We start from the raw sequence: 19,146 nt of genomic DNA, 5'->3' as shown, positions 1-19,146 counted from the left end.
TGAATAAGATATGGCCCAGGTGAAGCAACTCAACACCTTACAAATATCAGCTCTGGCAGTTTCGAGAATGTTCCAGACTTTGGGAAGGTAGTCAGAAGGGAACACATAGAGAGTGATCTGCCTTCAAGAAAAGAATCAAGGGCGGCTGGGTGGCTCAGTTGTTTAAGTGTCTGACTCTTGCTTTCGGCTCAGGTCATGATCTCACAGTTTGTGAGTTCAAGCCCCATGTTGGGCTTGTTGCTGAGCACAGAGCCTGCTTGGGATTCTCTCTCTCCCTCTCTCTGCCTTTGCTCCACTTGCACTCTCTCTCCCTCTCAAATAAACATTAAAAAAAAAAAAATATATATATATATATATATATATATATATATGAATCGACTAATAGACTTTCTACCAAATAATAGAAACTGAATTTAAGAAAAAGCTGTAACATAATTTGCCAGCTTTAAATCTGAACTCAGAAGTCAGGGACTTCAAAAAGCACACACATACAGAAAAACTGATTGTGATTTTTCATAGCTCTCCACATTTGCCTGCAGTTTTAAGTCTTGCGATCATACAGCTCCCCTCTCCCTGGGAACTCAGTGGATTTTCTTATTCCTCTGTCCACTTTTTAGTAATAGGTTTGGAGTATCAGGAGTCTTCTGCTCCAATACTTACACTTGGGCTGTTGAACTCTCTAGAGCTCTTCAGCCAATTCCAGAGCCTCAGTCTCTCGTTCTGCTGGTCGAAGTCTTGAGGGGCGAGGTGGGGGATGAGGGGTGGGAGGATTAGACAAGGCCAGGAGCACAGAGGGCAAGACTCTCAACACAGGACATGTTAGCCCAGCCAGACTCCTATGTCAAGGCCAGAAACTTCCTGAGGGTGGCCTGGAACTGACAGATTCCTTCTCAGGGCTCAGGGAGCCCTCCTTATTTCTTCTCTGAGGCCACGTTAAGTTCTTTAGATGATCAAATAGTATTTATTGCAGCTGCATGTGCTTTTAACATGGTGTTAGGTAATTAAATTGCTTGTATCACACCTACTCAAGCTAGCCAGTGGAAATTGCCCCCACATAGGCATTTTCAAAAGGACTTCATCAAATTAAGAGCGTTGTAATTAATTATCATATCCATCTGTTCCCAAGACATTGTCTCAAAGAAGATGATACTTAATAACATTTTTTGGGGGTAGGAGTCATCTGTTAGGACAGATTTCTCTAATTCGGTTCACTTTTTGGATGTTCTCTTTAATTTGGATAATTTATCCAGCTGCTTTTTGAGAGTAAATAAAATTAAATTATACAGTATGTAAAATATGCATTAGCATAGTGCAGATTTAAAACATTCCTGACTCCTGACATGCTATCATGGTAGCATTCTCTGTGTTTTTAAACACATCCCGAAAAAAATTTGGAAATATATTTGAAGTCCTTCTTTCTCAACTAAGAAAAGAACAGCTCTTCTGTTGCCCTCTGCCACAGTAATTTTTGGCCCAAAAGAGCGAGTCAACTCATAACTAAAAAAGCCAGAGTCTATATTAAACTCTGATGTTTTTAAAACAAAATAATTTTAGGAATTCCATGTTATTTTTGGACTTATCCCCAGATTGAAGCAAATATGCTTTCCTAGAAGTAAAGCCCTTGTCCATGGAGATGAACTATCTCCCTAGTAGAGAGTTTAATTTGTCAATAATTCGCTTCAGATGTGTAAGCCCTGCTCTTCCTATACTAGTGCTTTACGCCTTTTGAGTGTCTCCATGAAAGTGTATCTAGTCTTATTTCACATTTGTTTAAGTCCTGAAACCAAGTTCAAGGCTCTTGTTGAGTGGCTTAGAGTTTGGTCAGAGTGGCCATCACCAGACCCTGAATCCTTGGCCCTCTGACTCTCACCGAAAGAAAGGAACTCAACTGAATTCCCTAAGACTTTCAGTACAGTTGGAAAGCAGGCTCCACTGCATGGATGATATTGAACCTCAGAGGACTGTCCCCACCCAGCCGCATTTCATAGTATCCTCCTCATGACACAGACAAAGAGAATAGCTCCAGTTTTGGAAAAATGTTTCCTGAAGCTATTCACATAACTAATAAGCAAATCTAAAATGTAAAAATCCTTCTTCTTCTGGAAACGCCTACAGCAACCACAAATCTCAGGGACTATTTCTTATTGTTCATTTGCACCTGTAAGTTGGGTGTAAGTGATAGGGCTCCTCATTGTTGTGTAGACGACAGTTTGCAGAGAGTTCAGGGTTATATTTGTCCAGTAGACAGTTTAGCTGCTTAACTGCAGTTAAGATGAAGGTGAGGACAACTTGTGTCTCTTGAACTTGACGCTCAGTTAATCTGTGAATGTGTCACACAGACAGGTGCATCTTAAGTTGCCGTTTCCTGACTGTGCCTTTTTTTTGAAAGGGAGAGAAGTTGTTATGTTGTGGCTCTTGTGGGCATATGATCAAGTGCTTTGATTACCATGGCTCGGTCATGGATTCCTGAAGACTCTTAATGACACTTCTTGAGACATTAGATGGTGTACTTTTGTGGGCAAGGATACACCTTAACATGTCCTTCTCTGTCATTAGTGCCAAGTACAGGTAAATAAATACTCAATAATTGCTTTTAATTAAGTTTAGAGATAGTCGATCTGTGGCAAGTCCTAGCATTAAAACCCCTTATGTTCTTTTGATCTGTTTAGGGAACGAACATTTGAATGTTTACCAAGTGCTGGAAGCCGTGCTACCTGGTGGGAATAAAACGTAGACTATGATGTTCAGGAGCTTACAGTCTAAAGGCAAACACCTATAAATCATTACAGTTTAAAGTGCTGTGTGCTTTAGAAGTTGGAGCGTGCAAAAAAGCCACTCGCAGAGCAAAGGGCTACCAGTTCTGATTTGGAAAAATGTTGGATTTGACTTTTGAGCTGAGTCTTTAAGAATGAGTCAGAGTTCAGCAGCTGGAGAAAGAGGAAAGGGCATTCTAGGCTGTTGTGGTCATTGATTTTTAAACTTTTAATGTGTCTTACAACTTGAAACATTATCACTCATCCCATCTATCTTTATGATTAGAGAAAAATGGAATTCATGACAATATTGATTTTTCCCTCCCTCATATAACCACCCCTTTTCAAGACTACATCACTTGTTTCAGATATTTTATTACTTTCCTATTGCTTTCAGTTAAAGGTGCTTCTTAGTGTGGCACGCAGGGCCCCTTCTTACCCAGCCCTGGGCTTCCTCACTAGTCCTATCCCCTGCAGGTACCCCTACAGTATATCCCCCACACCCCATCCCAGTGCATAATGTGCTTCTGATGGGCTGAACCATTTGCTCTAGCCTTAAATATACCATATTCTTTCTTGCCTCTGCAAGTTTGAGTAAGTTCTTCCCTCTTCCCGGAATGTCCTTACCTCCACCCCCATGCCCCCACGCCCGATAGACACTTAACAATCTGTGCCCACTCACAGCCTGCCTTCACAGATGCATACGCACAGCATCAGCTGTTTTTCTTTGCGCCGCCCATCAGAGAAGGCATCGTGGACGAAGGGATTCTTGGAGTGAATGGAGGACTGACTGTCAGGCACGGGAGGGACGTCAGTGTTGAAAATGTCGAACAGCTACTGCCAGGAGTGTGCTTTTCTCCAGCAGCCATCAATGGGTGGGGTATCGGCACAGAGCAGGGAGATAGTTGGTTGATATTACAGTTTGCATTTGGCAGCATTGGGGCTGAATTTGACCCCAAGACGTATTTTCTTTGCTTCACTTTTTTTTCCTCCTCTTTAAATTAACCATTAACATTTTAAAGCTGGGATGCTTCATGTAAAAATGCAGCTTCTTTTGAGCAATTGGAAGGCGTAGTGACATTGACTGTACGTTCTGTCATGGAGTGAATAGTGAGCAGACCGTCTTGAGTCATCTACAATAGCCCTCTGCTCTTTCAGGATTCTTGCCTGACTCCTGAAGACATTTGGCTTTGGCCTTTCTGGGTTTAGCTAACTTGGGGTTGGTGTCAGGGGACCAGATGTGGATGGAGGTTAAAAGGGCAAGAAGTTTAAAGGCATCATGAAGATGAGGGTTTGAGTGAAAGAACATGGGTCTGGGGCTGTATTGTTAGGGAGGCACAGTCAGGACAAGGCCCAGGCTAGAGAAGAGAGCAAAAGCTCTCTGGGGCACAGCTATCTCAGGGAGGCTGCAGGAGTCAGGTGGTGGGAGAACTGGGCGGGTGAACCATTGGGATCAGTGAGTAAGGTGTTTGGCTTCAGAGATTTTAGGAAGCCGTGGCCTCCGGAGCAAGTGCCTGAAATGCAAAGGGGCAGCAAGGATCCTCAGATTCCAATCAGGTGAGCTCAGGGTGATGTTTTCATCCACATAGACATGGAGGCCTTCCAAATTATTACCTAGCAGGGAGGCCTTCCAAATTATTACCTAGCATACAGTGGGTGGGTACTTCTGTACTCCAGATACTATCCTAGGTTGCTTTTCATACAGCTGTTCCTTTAATTCACAGAGCAATCCTAGGAGATACAAGGAACTTGAATCCTCCCCTTCTTACATATGGCTCAGGTGAGGCTAAGAGAAACGATGTCACTTGCCCAAGGTCATATAGCTCCTAAGTGGCCTGAACTCAAACCTAAGACTGTCCTAATGTCCAAGTGCATTCTCTGACCCCTCTTAGGAAATGGATAGGAGACAGGGCCACAGAGAGGGAGGGCTTGCATGAGGGAGGAAAGTGACAATGTGGAGGATGCTGACCTCCCTTCCAACCCAGGTGAATAGGTGAGTGTGGGGAATTCGCCATCTCACTAAAGGCAGTTGTAAGGAAATAGCATTTGGGGGCCAGCCGGGTAAGTGCCGGAACAGATTTGAGTAGTACGGTTTGTAGTCACATGCAGATGCCGAGAGAGTTTGTCTGCAAGGGGGAGGTTGGGGAAGGCAGAGAGATGGGTATGGAAGAAGGAGTCCCTGGGGAAGCAGAACACTATCTGTGAGGATGCACTTCCCCCAGAGGACAGGCGACCAGAGGATCGTGCACTTTGCACTGATGACAAGGATGAGAGGTCTGGGAATTGACAGCCCACAGGGGTCCAGGCAGACACGTGCTTAAAGACGCATGCTGTGTCAGCACCCGCTCCAGCCCCAGGTGGCTCTGGGGGCCTGAAGGAACGATCGGAGCCCAGGCCACTCAGGTTTTCAAATAGGTCAGTCCTGACGTCTTTGATGTTCTTCATGTGCTCCACAGAGGAAATAGAATGGTTCACATCCCACTGTGTGAGAATTTGTGATTATATATCCCAATCCTTCCTAAACTAAACCCCTAAGCTAAGAGCCAGAATCCTGTGTATCCCCATCCCCACCCAGCTGAGTACCCTCCTGCTTGCACTCACTCAACAAATAGTTACGAAGTAATTGTATGTTCACATGTAGGCTGATTCCATGTTCCACAGCATCCATTTCTAATGCAGTCGGTGATTCCAGCTCTGAAATGGGAATACCTTATGTTACTCTCCACATCCAAAGCCAGTCCTCCTCCTTCCCAGAGTGCACTATGCCAGCTTCCCCTCTCACTCTTGCTCACTGCTTCTCCGTGCATATCTCACTCCTGCCCTTCGGCTCTCTGAGGCCATCCTGCCCTCCGTGAAATCAAATGCCATCGTCTTTCCCCCAGACCAAAGGAGGTGAAGGCAAAGAGCCTTCCGTTCCTGGGACTTGGTCGTTTCCAGACTGTTGAGCTAACCTGAGTGTGGTTCAGGATGCCTGCCAGATCGCAGCTCTCATGTTTCACTAGGGGCCCATGCCCCGGGGATTCTTTCCAGTTGTGTCTGTGCTCTGGTTCCTCTCCTGCCAGGACTGAGTCCCTCTGGAACTTCCCCGACTCTCTTCTTCAGCCGTCACGTTGAGGTGGTGATGTGTATGAAGTGCCATTGCCTCCTCACCCCACCTGCTTACTGTGGAGCATGGTTCTAGAACATAACTTTATCAATCATACAGGAGCCATGCGGGCTTGTAAATACCATCTTCCTATAATTTATACCACTTTTCTTTCAACTTAGTGCCATAAGATAAGTTTCCTGAGCCACATGCCAGCCTTGGAGGAGGGAGCCCTAATCATTTGCCCCTTGAGAACGCCAAGAAGAGAAGGGCTACAGTGACTACTTATTAAGGTTTTATGGTGGACTTTGTTATTATTACCAATATTAGAAATGCAAAGGAATATTTTACCTCATTGCTCTCAATTTACGTCTTCTCTGTATTGGAGCACATCCTTTGCTCCCCACAGAAAAAAAAGCAAAACAAACAGAAACAATGCAGAGTGATTTTACTGTCGTCTCTGAAGGGAAAGTGGGGAACGATGTAGAGTTTCTGGTTGTGGAAAGGAGTGGCCCCTGGACCCACTGCTGGAAGGAAGCATCCTCAGAGCTGGGCCCGGGGCTCGCTGCTGCTAACGTGTGTGTCTAACTGCCCGGGGTTGGCACTGCAAGGAGATCATGTAGGAATTAGCGTCAGAGAGGGTGACTAAGGATTCGTCACCGAGTGAAGAGTAAATCTCTTCTGGTGAGACACGAGAAGAATTGTGACCCTAGGAAATTTCCCTAGGAACAAGTACAGTTCTCCATAAGGGTAGTTGGGCCCTCGGGAGGGAAACTCGTTTATTTTGGATATTTTATTTGTAGTATCTCTCTTTTTTTTTTATTAAACTTCTGCATTTCTGGAAAGAGGTAAGAAATATAATCACTACAAAGATAGTGCATCAGATTTAATTAAACCTGCAGCTACATTTTGTAGAATAGAGCTGTGTTTTATGTGTCATTAGAATTTCCATTACCTGACACTTCTTTCATTGATGCACTGAGTGGAATCCTAGTAGTACAAGCAAGGTTTTTGCCCTTTTAGTTCTACATTTCTTCTCGTTTCCTAACTAAAGGGAGAGCTCCCTCCCACCTATAAATACTAGTTGTTTTTTATTTATAGACCATGATTCTCCCCCCTTTGAAGGGCCCCAGCGCCCAGTGAGGTGTGGAGTAAATCCAGTTTGGGGAGGTGCTGTTTTCAGAGGGCCTCACGGAGTTGTTTTCCTCTGCTTGGGGAACATGAGCAGTTGGATGGTCTGCTGCTTCCACATTTCCTCCTCTGCGGGAGTTTATTGTAGGGGAATGTTAGAATAACATTTGGCCTCCCCTCTGCGTGGCGCCCACCGCAGGGCACGCCTGTGCTTTGCTGCGCGGCTGTGGGAGAGACAGGAGGACTCCTCCTGAGGCCTCTTCTGACCTCCTGTAGTTTGGTGTCCTTTACAGTGTCTCCAGTCATTCTGGTGAAGCAAACTGTTGATTGTTCAACTAAGTTATGAAGCCGTAAGTTGTGAGGACCAGCATCAGGCATATCGTGTCTTCTCCCGTGATGCTTAGTCATCTTAGTGGGGAAAAAAGAGAGAGTCGTAAAAGTATACTCCTTGTCCAAAAAGAAAAAAAAAAGATCACCCAAGAAAGCTTTGGAGAGAAGGCGCATCTTGAGCTGGGCCTGATGGTTGAGTGCTGGCAAGGAGAGGGGGTGGGGAGGAGGAGGGAGAGAAGCAGGGAGTGTGGGCGTGCAAGGCTGTGATGTGCTCCAAGGACAGGGTGGAGGCCAGGAGAAGCAGTAGGAAGGATGAACCCGGGTCATACTGTTGCAGTGATGGGAATGGCAATAATAGAAGCATTTTATAGTTAGAAGAAAGCTCATTACGAACCAGCCGTCTCCTTCGGTGGATGAGAACGCCACATCCCAGAGTGGCTTGCTGTGGTCACATGATTTCTGGTGGCGGTGGTGCTGCGTTGTCCGTACTGATCCTGTCTTCACCCTGTGTGTCTTTCCTAAGCCACCATATTCAGGCAGGAAAGAGGTTTTGTAAATGATTGACAGCAAGTGCTGCAAATTGTCATTCTCACTGAAATGATAGGACTAGTTGTACTTGGCTTTTTCCAAATTAAAAGTGCAAACTAAGCCATAGCAGCTGAGAGCCTGCACCTGTCGGAGCGAGTTTCTCAGAAAGTAGGTCCCAGGTTGCATCCAGTGCAGTCTCTTGGAGAGCTTTTGATGCGGGCAGATTCTGAGGCCTGCCCCAGACTTGCAGAAACAATAATCCTGGAGGATGGCACCGTAGAATCTGTTTTCTAGACAAACTCCATAGTGTTTCCTTTCACACGTTGATTTTGAAAAGTGCTGTACCTATTAGCTCTCAGTCCAACATTTATACACATAAAAACTATAGAAACAATGCATAGTTTAACCTCTGATTTATTAACCATGGATAAAATGTTTATTCCAGATTATTGCTTTGATGGCTTTGTCCTTCATTTTTTTCATTTACAAGACAAATAAGACATGCCCCCTGCACCACGGGAATTCACAGGAGAGGCAGTAAGATTTTGATTTCATAGGATGAGCATGTACAGTCCCAAGAATTCAGCACCCGTGTGTACTATGGAAGGTCAGAGGAAAGAAAATTAATCTTGGTTCCTTAAAAAAAAAAAAAAGTTTCAGGTTTTTCTTTAAATTCTAATAGTTAAACACATATTGTAATCCTGGTTGCTGTTTGATCAGGGAAGTCCTTGTAGGGTGGGTGGTCTTAAGGTTGTGTGGAATTTACCAGCAGCCAAAGAGCTGAGGCAGAGTGCACACCTGAGCTGTGGCCCTGAGTGAGAAGGGTTGGGTGGGTGGATTGGTGAATGGGGAGTCGCCCTTGTTGCCCAGGTGCGGCATGTGGAGGAACCAGTAGAACGTGGAAGCTAGAAAAAAGAGAAGTAGAGGCTAGACTGGCAGGTACTTTGTGAGCTGTGCCAGGACCCTGGCCTCTGGCCTGCCTGGGACTGTGTGGTCCAGGAAGCAAAGGACAAGAAGGGAAAGAAAGCATCAGTACACATTGCCCTTCAGCCAACACAACAGGCCCGCCTGGTCCTCCTAAGGAGGGGAGTGCCCTCTAGGGGTTTAGATGATTTCTGAGTGCTGTTCATCACTGTGCTCAGGCGCTCAGATGCCCACTAAGCCGAATCCATTACCTACTCAGGAGAAAAAAGACAGCCTAAGCAACCCACCTGGCTGCAGCTGTGATTACATTATGCAGAAATTTATTAATGTGGTGTCTTGATTGATCATTATCTTAATACTGAGGATAACAGTAGAGGCTTGATTTTTTGCGGCAAATTGCACATACAGGTTGCTTCTTGTTTGAAGTTAAAAGGCCCTTAGCCCATATACTGTATGATTCTATTTATGTGAACTGTCCACAACAGGCAGATCCATAGAGACAGAGCACAGATGAGTGGTTGCAGGGGGCTGGGGGAGGAAATGCAAGTACAGGGTTTCTTTTTGAGGTGATGAAAATGTTCTAAAATTAGGTAGTGGTAGTGGTTGCACAACCCTGTGAATATAAAACCACTGAATTGCATTTTAAAGGGGGTGAAATTTATGGTATGCTAATCATATCTCAATAAAGCTGTTATTTACTTATGAAAAAAAAAAAAAAAGCCCTTAGCATTTCTGCTATAGGTGTCCTGCCAACAGCTCTACCTGAAGCAGCCATTTTGAATTCATGGTGTAGAAATCTCCGTGTTGTGCTTCTCACTTTCTCTTTTGTACTTTTGTTTTTAGTTACTATTATTCCTCTTTCGTGTATTTCCAGTTCTGTTGCACTTAAGAAGTATTTGTTAGTGACTACACACAGTGGATGCAAGGAGAGCTGGTGGTAAGATTTGCACTCAAGTCACCACAAAATAGAATGAGAGAAGCCTTAAGCGACGTATGGTATCTGGCGGCTCCGAGAGAAGCTGTCATTTGAGGTCAGCCCAAGAGGACAGATAGTATGTGCACAGACAGCTGGATGAGGAATATTCCGGAGAGAGCAGGGGTGAACAGTGCAGAGGCAGCAGCATGAGAGCTGGTGTGGAGAACAGAGGAGTGACCAGAGCAAAGGAAAATGAAGAGAAAGACCACAGGGGAGACTTGGGGGAAAGGCCCGTGGACTTACAGTGTCGTATGCTAGGCTGAGAAGCCGATCGGTTAAGTGAGGGGCAGCTGACGACTTCGGACGCTGGAAGTGCAGTAACTGGGCTGTGGTGTGGGTTGGGAGGAGAGAGTCAGTTGAAGGAGGCCAGGTGAGAACCTGGAAATTGGGAGGGAGGGGGTTTTAGAAGTGAGGGTAAGTGCTGACCTTGGTGCCATGAGCATCTCTTCCGTGTCTATTTCCTCTACCGCTATTCCACACGTTTTCTCCATTTTCTTGCTTGCTCTTTATCCAGGCAGTGGGGTAAAGGGTAGAAGAAAGACATGGGAGAAGGGACAGAAAAAGAACAAAAATGGAGAGAAAAGGGGGTAAGGACAAAAATAACAATTTGCATCCTTTAGTTGTTTTGTAATTCAGCGTTTCCTTTTCACCGGAAGGAAACCTAGCCTCTCGTGGCAAGTGCAGGGCAGGAAGCCTTATGTAATCTCAGGTCATTGGTTTAGGCTGTGCGCCTCACTATTCCCATCTGTAAAAGGGAAGAATACCTGCCTCTACTGTAGGTAAACCAGGTATTTTATCTCTATCATATTAAAGAACTTTTTAAAAACTTAGACTTAAAGTTAAAAACTTAGACTTAAAATTATGTAAGACTTACGTAATTTGTAGACCTAATAAATTTCCTTGGCAGACAAGGGTCCTGACGAGTCCCCCATTTATTACATGAGAGAGGGAGCGTAAACACATCCGTCAAAAGATAACCCATGTGAGTTGTATCGTGTTGAACTGTATGAGATTGCCATTTGACTATTTTTGACTTACAAAAAAATGACAGTTGTCCTAAAGTTTCAACCTAATAGTTGCTGGATAGATATCTGATGTGGGCCCAGGTTTTCACCTTTTCTGGTTTCTCAGGAAGTTCCTTCTTTATTAAGGAGCTAATGGTCTTTAACACCTGCTAATTTTAGGTTCAAAGGAAGCCATGTGAAATCAAAAGACAGCAAGAGGTGGGGAGGGCTTGCCAAGAGGCTGGTCCAGAAGGGGAAAGGAGCTGGGAGCAGACCAGCCAGCCCAAACCAGGGCACCTGAATCCTTGGAACTTGAACATATAGTCATTCTGGGTATAGGAGCAAAAATTCAGCATCAGGGGTTTTCTTTGGTAAGTGGGTTACTAGGCAGTTGTGTGCAGTTTTAGACCTTCTGTAACCTACTACAGACAACCTCTGTGAATCACTACAAAAGCGCGAGAGAGATCTAAATGTTGAGAAACAGGTCAGATGTAAAAGGGGACTCAAGAAGCCGTAGGGCAGACTCCACTACGGTTTTCAGCTTGGTGGGATTTCTGACAGCCTCGCAGAGAGCTTGGCACCTAAGTGCACATACGTGTTCAGTAAAGGTCCCTGAAGGATATCCGAAGAGGTATTTTCCAGTTCATCGTATGCTCTCTGGTGTTTGAATTAGAATGATTCCCCGGAACACATCAGTAGGCAAGAATGTGGATCCCAGAAGATGTGGAAGAAAAGGTTAGTCAGTTATTCGTGTAGGATATGTTTCCATCGTAATCACATGCAGATACCAGAACCAGGGTGTGGCCTCATGAGGCCCTGGCCCCATTAATCCATAGAGGCTGAAGGGTTGAAGTTGTACAGAGGATCCAGAATAAATGGAAATAATACGTCATCACTGTAGTATCACAGGGATATGATTATCTGCTTACAACTGTAGTAACAAGGCACACAGAAATGAAAGACTGTGGAATAACCTTTGCAGTTCAGCCCTGGAAGTTGATTGCCCTATAGGAATACAGATCCGCCCACACCGAAGAGGCAAATGTTTATCTGAAACCATAAAAGAGAGATTCCATTGCAGCAAAACCTTAATTACCTAACCCCCTCTTCTCCCAGGTCCCCTGATATAACCGTCACCCCATATGGAAGAAGCCTGAAAGGGCCCACCTCCAGAGGGGTTGTTCACACCTTTCCAGTGGCTTTAATGGTCTTTGGTGCAAGTTTTAATTTATATTTGTTTCCCTTTTAGTTCTGCAGTTGATTATAAATGTAACTAAACCTCTGGGCCTGATTATTGAAGTACTTGTGGACTATGAGCATACTGGAATTCGTTACGGGTCCAAAGAACAATAGGAGAACAAAACAATCGCTTAAGCAAGAAGGTGGGGGGGGAAACAAAAACTGAAATTAACAAGTGTGTTAATCGCTCTTCCCTGCTGGGAGCGTCCCCCCCCCCCATCCTGACCCCACACTGTACATAAGTACCCACATACTTCCTGTGAGGATGTCTCTTTTTAGGATGCCTTCCTTTTATTCCTATCAACCTGGGAACTTCCTTGGTCATCCTCTCTGCCCTCTGACCCCTCCTTTCATCCCCAGGGGAGCCCTGGGGGGGGGGGGGGTTGGTGGGGGAGAGCCGGAGGCTAGCTGTTCCTTCCTTTTATTCCATTTGTATTCTAAGGCCCTAGGCTGCTCATTCCCTGCCTAGTTCTTTGTAACAGGCTTCAGCAAGCAGTAGACTTTTTTTTCTCCTCTTATGCTCACCTCATACATATACCCACCTCTTACTTTTCTACTACGTTTAGACTGGTTTCACAGCAGAGTTGAACTTAAGTAAGGTGAGAGCCAGCAGAGTGGGCTTGCAGTTCATTGAACACCTCATTCATGCATGTTGAGATAAATGGGCATGTAGTGGCTTAGAAGATCCCCCAAAATGAGGCTTTCAGCTTTCAAGTAACTGTCACAGGTCCCCCTACTAAAGCTCATGCCCGTTGTAAAGAGCTCCTCAGTCTTCCCTCAGCATCCGTTTCTCGTGTTATGCATAATTATAAATGAATGTGGCTAAAGATGAGGGTACCCCGAGACCCAGTCACACTGACAAAAAGAGACTCAAGAGCTACTAACTTAATGGCAGAAAGAAGGGTCAGAAAGATCTCTGAAAAACACCCAAAGGGGGGCGCCTGGGTGGCGCAGTCGGTTAAGCGTCCGACTTCAGCCAGGTCACGATCTCGCGGTCTGTGAGTTCGAGCCCCGCGTCGGGCTCTGGGCTGATGGCTCAGAGCCTGGAGCCTGTTTCCGATTCTGTGTCTCCCTCTCTCTCTGCTCCTCCCCCGTTCATGCTCTGTCTCTCTCTGTCCCAAAAATAAATAAACGTTGAAAAAAAAAAAAAAAAAGAAAAACACCCAAAGGTCAACAGCAACAAAGCAGGAACACAGGGCCATTTAACACGGGAGCACCCTTCTGTGTTGGCCCATGCGAGCATCGCTGGTTTATGGAATAACACCATAATGTACACACATAAACACGGCCCTGCGTCATCAAGGAAATGCTTGTTATGCTGGTCTGGTTAAGGAAGAAATGACGTAATGCATTTTAGGAATATTTCTGTCAAAATGGTTACAGTTAAAAACACGGGTGTATTTTAAGGAGATGAGCCTCAGTTATTTGGAATGCAAATTATGTTAGCACCCGGTCCCCATCCCCCAGTGACCCCAGTTAAGCAAGACAGTGTCGTTTGCCACAGCCACTGCCACTTTGTTTGTGGTCTCCCGACTTCTATGTTGTTGTTTATTCATGGGGTTTTCCTTCCCTTTTTCTTTGGTTTCAGATGCGAGTGTCTCTCTGGCTTATGTGGTTTCCCCGTGTGTGAGGTGGGATCCACCCCTCGCATAGTCTCTCGTGGAGATGGGACACCCGGAAAGTGCTGTGATGTCTTTGAATGTGTTAATGGTACGTGGGGGTGCAGGAGGAGGGAGGGTTCCATTGGCCGCTTCCGCCCTGTGGAAGGCGGGGCATACATTCAGGGACTCAATGCCACTCACTCAGGAGGAGGGTCAGCTTGAGATCTCTCAGAGCCGCACAGGGAGTCAGGAGAAGGGGATCCTCATTCCGTCCATCAGAAAGAGAATTTTGAAAGTGGAAGCACAGATTGTCTGTAGCTGTCACATTCGGCTGTATTTCGGTAGTGCAGAAACATGAGGAGTTCAGGAAAAGGATCGCAGAAGCTGTGACCACACTACCACTGCTGTCAGGAGCTAGTCTGTGTAGCCGATGCCACATTGAAGCCACCACAACTTGACACAGAAAAGGCATCGTTCCTCTAGTCGAGTATTTTCCTACGTAGAGAGCACGTCTTTGACTGGTGCTAGGTCGTTCTTATTGGCCGCTTTTGATTCGAGCCTTATGGCCCTGAAAAAGGATTCTGCAGTCACAAGATTCCTTCGAATAGAATCCACTTCTCCTTTTCACCTTTCATGACAGGGCTTGGTGTTTGGTGACATGGTGTTTATTGAATTTAGATGCTAGAAAGGGAGGAGAACCTAAGACACGCCCTTCCCTCGGAATGTTTAGAAGGAAAACAGAATAAAAGTCAAGCAAGTGAAATGTCAGTCGTTCTAGCACTATTCAGTCAGTGCCTAGACACGAGGAAAATGAAAGCGCATGTGGACAAAAACAACAAAATCGCACTTGCAGAAACCCCCCTATTAACTGCTGCCTCTAAGAAATCAGAGTTCAGAAGAATGTCTGCCCTCCCTCAAGCCGGCCCTTCCCCATATGAAAAGGCTGTATTAAAATTGAGTCCTTGCGTCCTTTGGTTTTCAGTCCAGTGGCCGCCTGTTGTTTTGTTTGTTTTGCTTTGAGTAGACACTTGGCATCAGGCTTCGTGGTTGACAGAACGTGGACTGGAGCCATACGACCTTGGTTTGAGAATTGGTTCCCCCAGTTACCGGCTGTGTAACTTTGGGCATCGCTTGGTCTCCCTGGGCCTCAGTTTCCACATCTGTCAAGTGGAGTGAATAACAGTCACTTAAATGAGGTTCCCCTTGTGAAGCACTTGCAATAAATAGTCTTTATTTTGCGTGTTACCTCCCGTTCACACCCACAGACCCGGGTCTGGACGTTCCAAGGGGATAGAGAAGGCAAGATGAGCTTCCTGGCTCACAGACCTCACGAATCCAAGCACAGGTGTAGAAAAAGCTCCATGTGGAGAAAGCAGCCTCTTCTCAGTGCTTCTCCTCACTTCTAGTCGTGTGTGTTAAACACCAGCAAACCGCAAAGCCTCTTCTCTGGTACCGCTACGTATCGTAGGGGACATTTTGCAAGTATTTAACTCTTCTGCCATTTGGCACAAATACTCCTCACCTGGGCTCCTAGCATCTCAGATGTGCTTCCTTCTAGGACTCCTCACTCGGCCAGTCCTCTCATGTCCATCTCTCATTCTCCAGCCTGAACCTGCAGAGAGTCTGTCCTTGTGTCTGTGGGTGTTAACGTTCGGGTTGTCTTGGGGGAGTGAGCGAGCAGATTCGGGTCATATCAGTTCCCTCCAGAGGTGGCTGTTAAATACCAGCCCAGAGAGGGGCTCCTTTGTGGGGACCCTCCATCTTTCACTGCCCTCCCTGGACGTTAATTTTAAGTCACTTGTCCCCTGGAAATACCATTTGCTGTCGTGTCCTCTGGGCGAGGAAGAGGAGTGCCTTTCTTCTTTCCTTGCATCTCAGTTGTAGAAATCCAGCGTCGTGTCTTTCTTACCAGGACATTAAGCTTCCATCTTACCCAGTGTGCTGTGACCAGACGGCTAATGGCTGCCCCCCACCTCAGCGGCCGCGGATGGATCTTTGGGGCCCGCTCTCGTTTATAGCCTCGCTGTTTGTAGAGCTGTCATTCCAGGAATAGGACTTGCCATCTGCCACAAGACCATGCAGAGATGACAAAACATGCTCAGTGTTTCCGGGGGTGACGCTTGCCTGCCACCACAAACCTGGGTGATCTCTGCTTTTTTGTTCATTGTCCTGTTTTGGCGTCTCTATTACTGTCTTAGTCATTCAGTTGTAGATGAGGCTAGAAACCTTAATGCTGGGAAGATTCATAAGCTTACACAACAACATTTAAAAGTCTGTATTTTACCTCTTTTAAGGTGTACGTACATACATGCACACACGCAGATACGTGCATGTGTGTGTGTGTTTGGCCCCACCCCCAGCGCCCTGAGAAAATCTTACTGTTGTCATAAGGCCATCATTAGAGGATATCACATATCAAACACTCCTTGTCACCACTTAGAACAGCAGAGGTCTATTTATATTTATATAAAGCTTTGCTTATCCACAAAGGATTTCAGGCACCTTCATAGCAAGAACAAAAGCCATAACGCAAAAATACTAATGAGAAAAGAGAGAACCATAGAGTTGTATGCAAATGCTGAAAGTGAAAACCGAAAAGAAGAAAGCGCCCGCAGGTGTGCAGGCTGTTAAGTGTCTGCATAATTGCCAGGGTTAAACATTAGCAAGTCTCCCAACTTCTGGCCGTCAAAGTGGAAAAAAGGAGATAGAGTTAGATACGCAGGTCTTATTTTTAGAGGAAAGAACCTACTGGAGGGGGCAACTCTATTCTCACCTGGAAATTTGAAAGGCACTGGCTGATGCAGTAGGTCACGTCCTCAGTCCCGTTCATACCACCAATACAGACACGGGTTTCCTGCGACAGCTCTTCTCAACACAGAGCAAAAGCCACGTATTCAAATGCAACTCAGCGAAAGCAGTTCTCAGAGATGAGTTCGGCACACAGCTGGAATCTAGATGTCTGGAGCACTGCCTCCCAGATTTTGAGAACCCCCCCCACACAATGTAGGAATAGTTCTAGAAACCCCAGTTGAGGGGACAGTGGGTTGAATGTTACCTAACCCCACGTATGGAAATGGAGACAGCATGTCACCACTCAGTTCCTAAGCTGCCATCTAGGTAATCCGTGTGTGTGTGTGTGTGTGTGTGTGTGTGTGTGTGTGTGTGTGTGTGTGTTTTAAGATTAAGTATTAAAGTGAAAACACAAGATGGAAAATATTCACAGAGAATTTGCAAACTCCTAAGTTTTGAAAACATCAGCCTGGATGAATAGATGGAGAGAACATTCTTCACAAACATTCTCTTTGATTTGGTTTGGTTTCGGTGGTGGGACTAGAGAGTTGCAAACCAGATTGAGACAGTTTGTGATGCCTTCTCTGATGAGAGCCAAAAGTAAGACTTATGAGGTGTTAGGTGAACAAGAGCCCTGTTTAGAAACCAAAGGAACAGGTGGTATGATTGAGCTCCTTTGATGGGAACTTAGAAGTCATCAAGTTCATCACCTGGAACTATGACCCACAGCCAGGCCTGGAGTAATCTCAAGTCTCCTTCAAGAAGCAGCTCTGGGCCTGCTCGGGCCCACAGACAGAAGTTTTATCTTCAGTCAGCTGGAACTGAGCGGTGGCCTCTGCTGCTTTTTGATGAGTGCGTGTTCTCCATTTTGCTGTAATGCACTCTATCGTCTCACACGAGCACCCTCCCCCTCCCCACCTCATGCTTAGAGGAGTTTGGGTTTGAAATCTCAAGCATAGAATGTGGAAGGTTGCTCAGATATATGATCAGTCGTATGTGCATATCTGAATAAAATAGAGTATCTTGGTTTGAGTATCATAGCCGGTAACTGCCTCTGCCAGCATCAGACAGTAAACCATAAAATTGGCCAGTCGTGGGAGAGCCATACCCAGAGTTGGCTTGCTTTTTGTGTAAAATTTGGGTCTAAAAATCTCAGACCTGCAGTCTTTTAGTTGAAAATGAATACACAACATCTATTGAGAACCCACTGTCTGTATAGCAGTAATGCTCAGTAATGTTTCTAGAGGTATAATATCTACTTCTACCGTAATTCAGAGAATAAGTATTTCACTTACTAGGCACTTATTGAGCACCCATTGTGTTCCTGGGGCCTTCTCAAGCTGCTCTTCCTTAAGAGTGATGATCCCACCTTTTGCACTCCCTTATGAGGGTGGTTCCCTTTTCCTCATCCTGCTCTGGCACACACACGTCTTCTCCCAATGGAAAAGGGTTTTCTCCCTTCAGTATTGTAGAACCCCATGTACCCTGTCTTTGTGGGCCATCAGTTTGCTGTTGACATATGAGGAGATTTTCAGATGTTTCCTGACGTGTGGTTGTCTCTCTTTTGGCTTCTGTGGTCCGCCCACTGGCCTTCCTACGCAACTCACCGCCAGGGAAATGAGACCAGAGGCCAGATATTAGCCTTTTCCTACTGAGAGATTGAAGGGAAAAAGCAACAAAAGTGTATCTATTTGGACTTTTCTTCCACTTTCACATTTGATATAAAAGTTCTACATTTTAGTCTTCTCTTTCACTAAAATTATATTCCTATCACCATCTGCCAATCACTGTAATTTGGCAGGCAGTAAAGGTTATTAACCAACTATAAGGTTTTGTTGGTTTTTTTTTTTTTCCAGGAGTTCTGGACTATATTAAAGAGAAAAGGGAAGATTCCAGAACTAAGAAATATAAAATTTAATTGGGCAGACATGAAACAACACACACAAAAAAAATCACTGACAAGACACTTTTATGCATCTCTGCATTGAGAAGTATAAATTCCATAGTAAATTATTTCTTTGTACTATTTTTCATTTCCACAACCACTTAAATTGTTCCTTAGAGAGGTAGTGGTAATCTCCACACGCTTCCGAGAGTCACATTTATATCCCCTACAGGTGAGGAAGTAATTGGTCACTGCTCTTCAAAGATCACTGCCATCCTTCTTACTTGTATTTTTTCTGAAGAGCGTCTATAAATTTCTCTCAGCATCAAATAGGGATTTCATTATGAGACACGTGTGTGTGTGTGTGTGTGTGTGCGCGCGCGCGCGCGGCCAGGGGTGGGGGCTGGAGGTGGGGTGTTTATCCTAGAGAACTCGTTATGTTTTCTAGGCTGTGTTTTGGGGGACTCCCCGTCTCTCTAGATCCCACCCCCCCTTGTTCTCTGTGCATTAGCTAGTGAACCCTAACTGCCAAATCCTTCATCAACCCCGTCCCCGCCCGCTTAAGCTTCTGCACACCCTACCAAAAATACTGGTTCATCTGGAGCGGCATTATTCATAACCAGACTCTTCCCTCCTCACTTTCTTCAAATCTTGCACCAAGATTTGTAGCTTCACGCAGATGGTGGATTTGGCTGATTAATGTAACCAAATAATTCATATTGATGGGTTTATACTTTTTTCCCTTCATTTTGAATGGGTGCTCAGCATTTTGTTACAGTATTTTACCTCACTGCACAGCATGCAAGTTTGATTTGCAAGAGTGCTCCCATTTTCTACACTTTGGAACTTGTGGTCTCACTGCCCAGTTCCTTCTATTCCCTGCTCAGATTAGTATGTTGG

The 19,146-nt window shown here is 45.3% G+C and overlaps 1 protein-coding gene across 7 annotated transcripts in view; it reads left to right on the top strand.

Annotated features, from left to right (window-relative positions):
* Positions 1 to 19,146, top strand: part of CRIM1 (cysteine rich transmembrane BMP regulator 1) — a 192,891-nt gene that overhangs the window by 96,132 nt on the left and 77,613 nt on the right. For 6 of the 7 annotated variants that reach the window (XM_043604181.1, XM_043604178.1, XM_043604182.1 and 3 more), the window contains one exon: positions 13,559 to 13,680. The exons of the other annotated variant lie outside the window; for it this stretch is intronic. In XM_043604181.1, coding sequence (XP_043460116.1) covers positions 13,559 to 13,680 — 122 coding nt within the window. The remainder of the gene's footprint in view (positions 1 to 13,558; positions 13,681 to 19,146) is intronic. 7 annotated transcript variants of the gene reach the window in all.

This window comes from Prionailurus bengalensis, chromosome A3 (genome assembly GCF_016509475.1).
Source record: "Prionailurus bengalensis isolate Pbe53 chromosome A3, Fcat_Pben_1.1_paternal_pri, whole genome shotgun sequence".
Taxonomy (NCBI): Eukaryota; Metazoa; Chordata; class Mammalia; order Carnivora; family Felidae; genus Prionailurus; species Prionailurus bengalensis.
The sequence above is the reverse complement of the archived record's forward strand: the minus strand, read 5'-3'. Positions and strand labels throughout refer to the sequence as shown.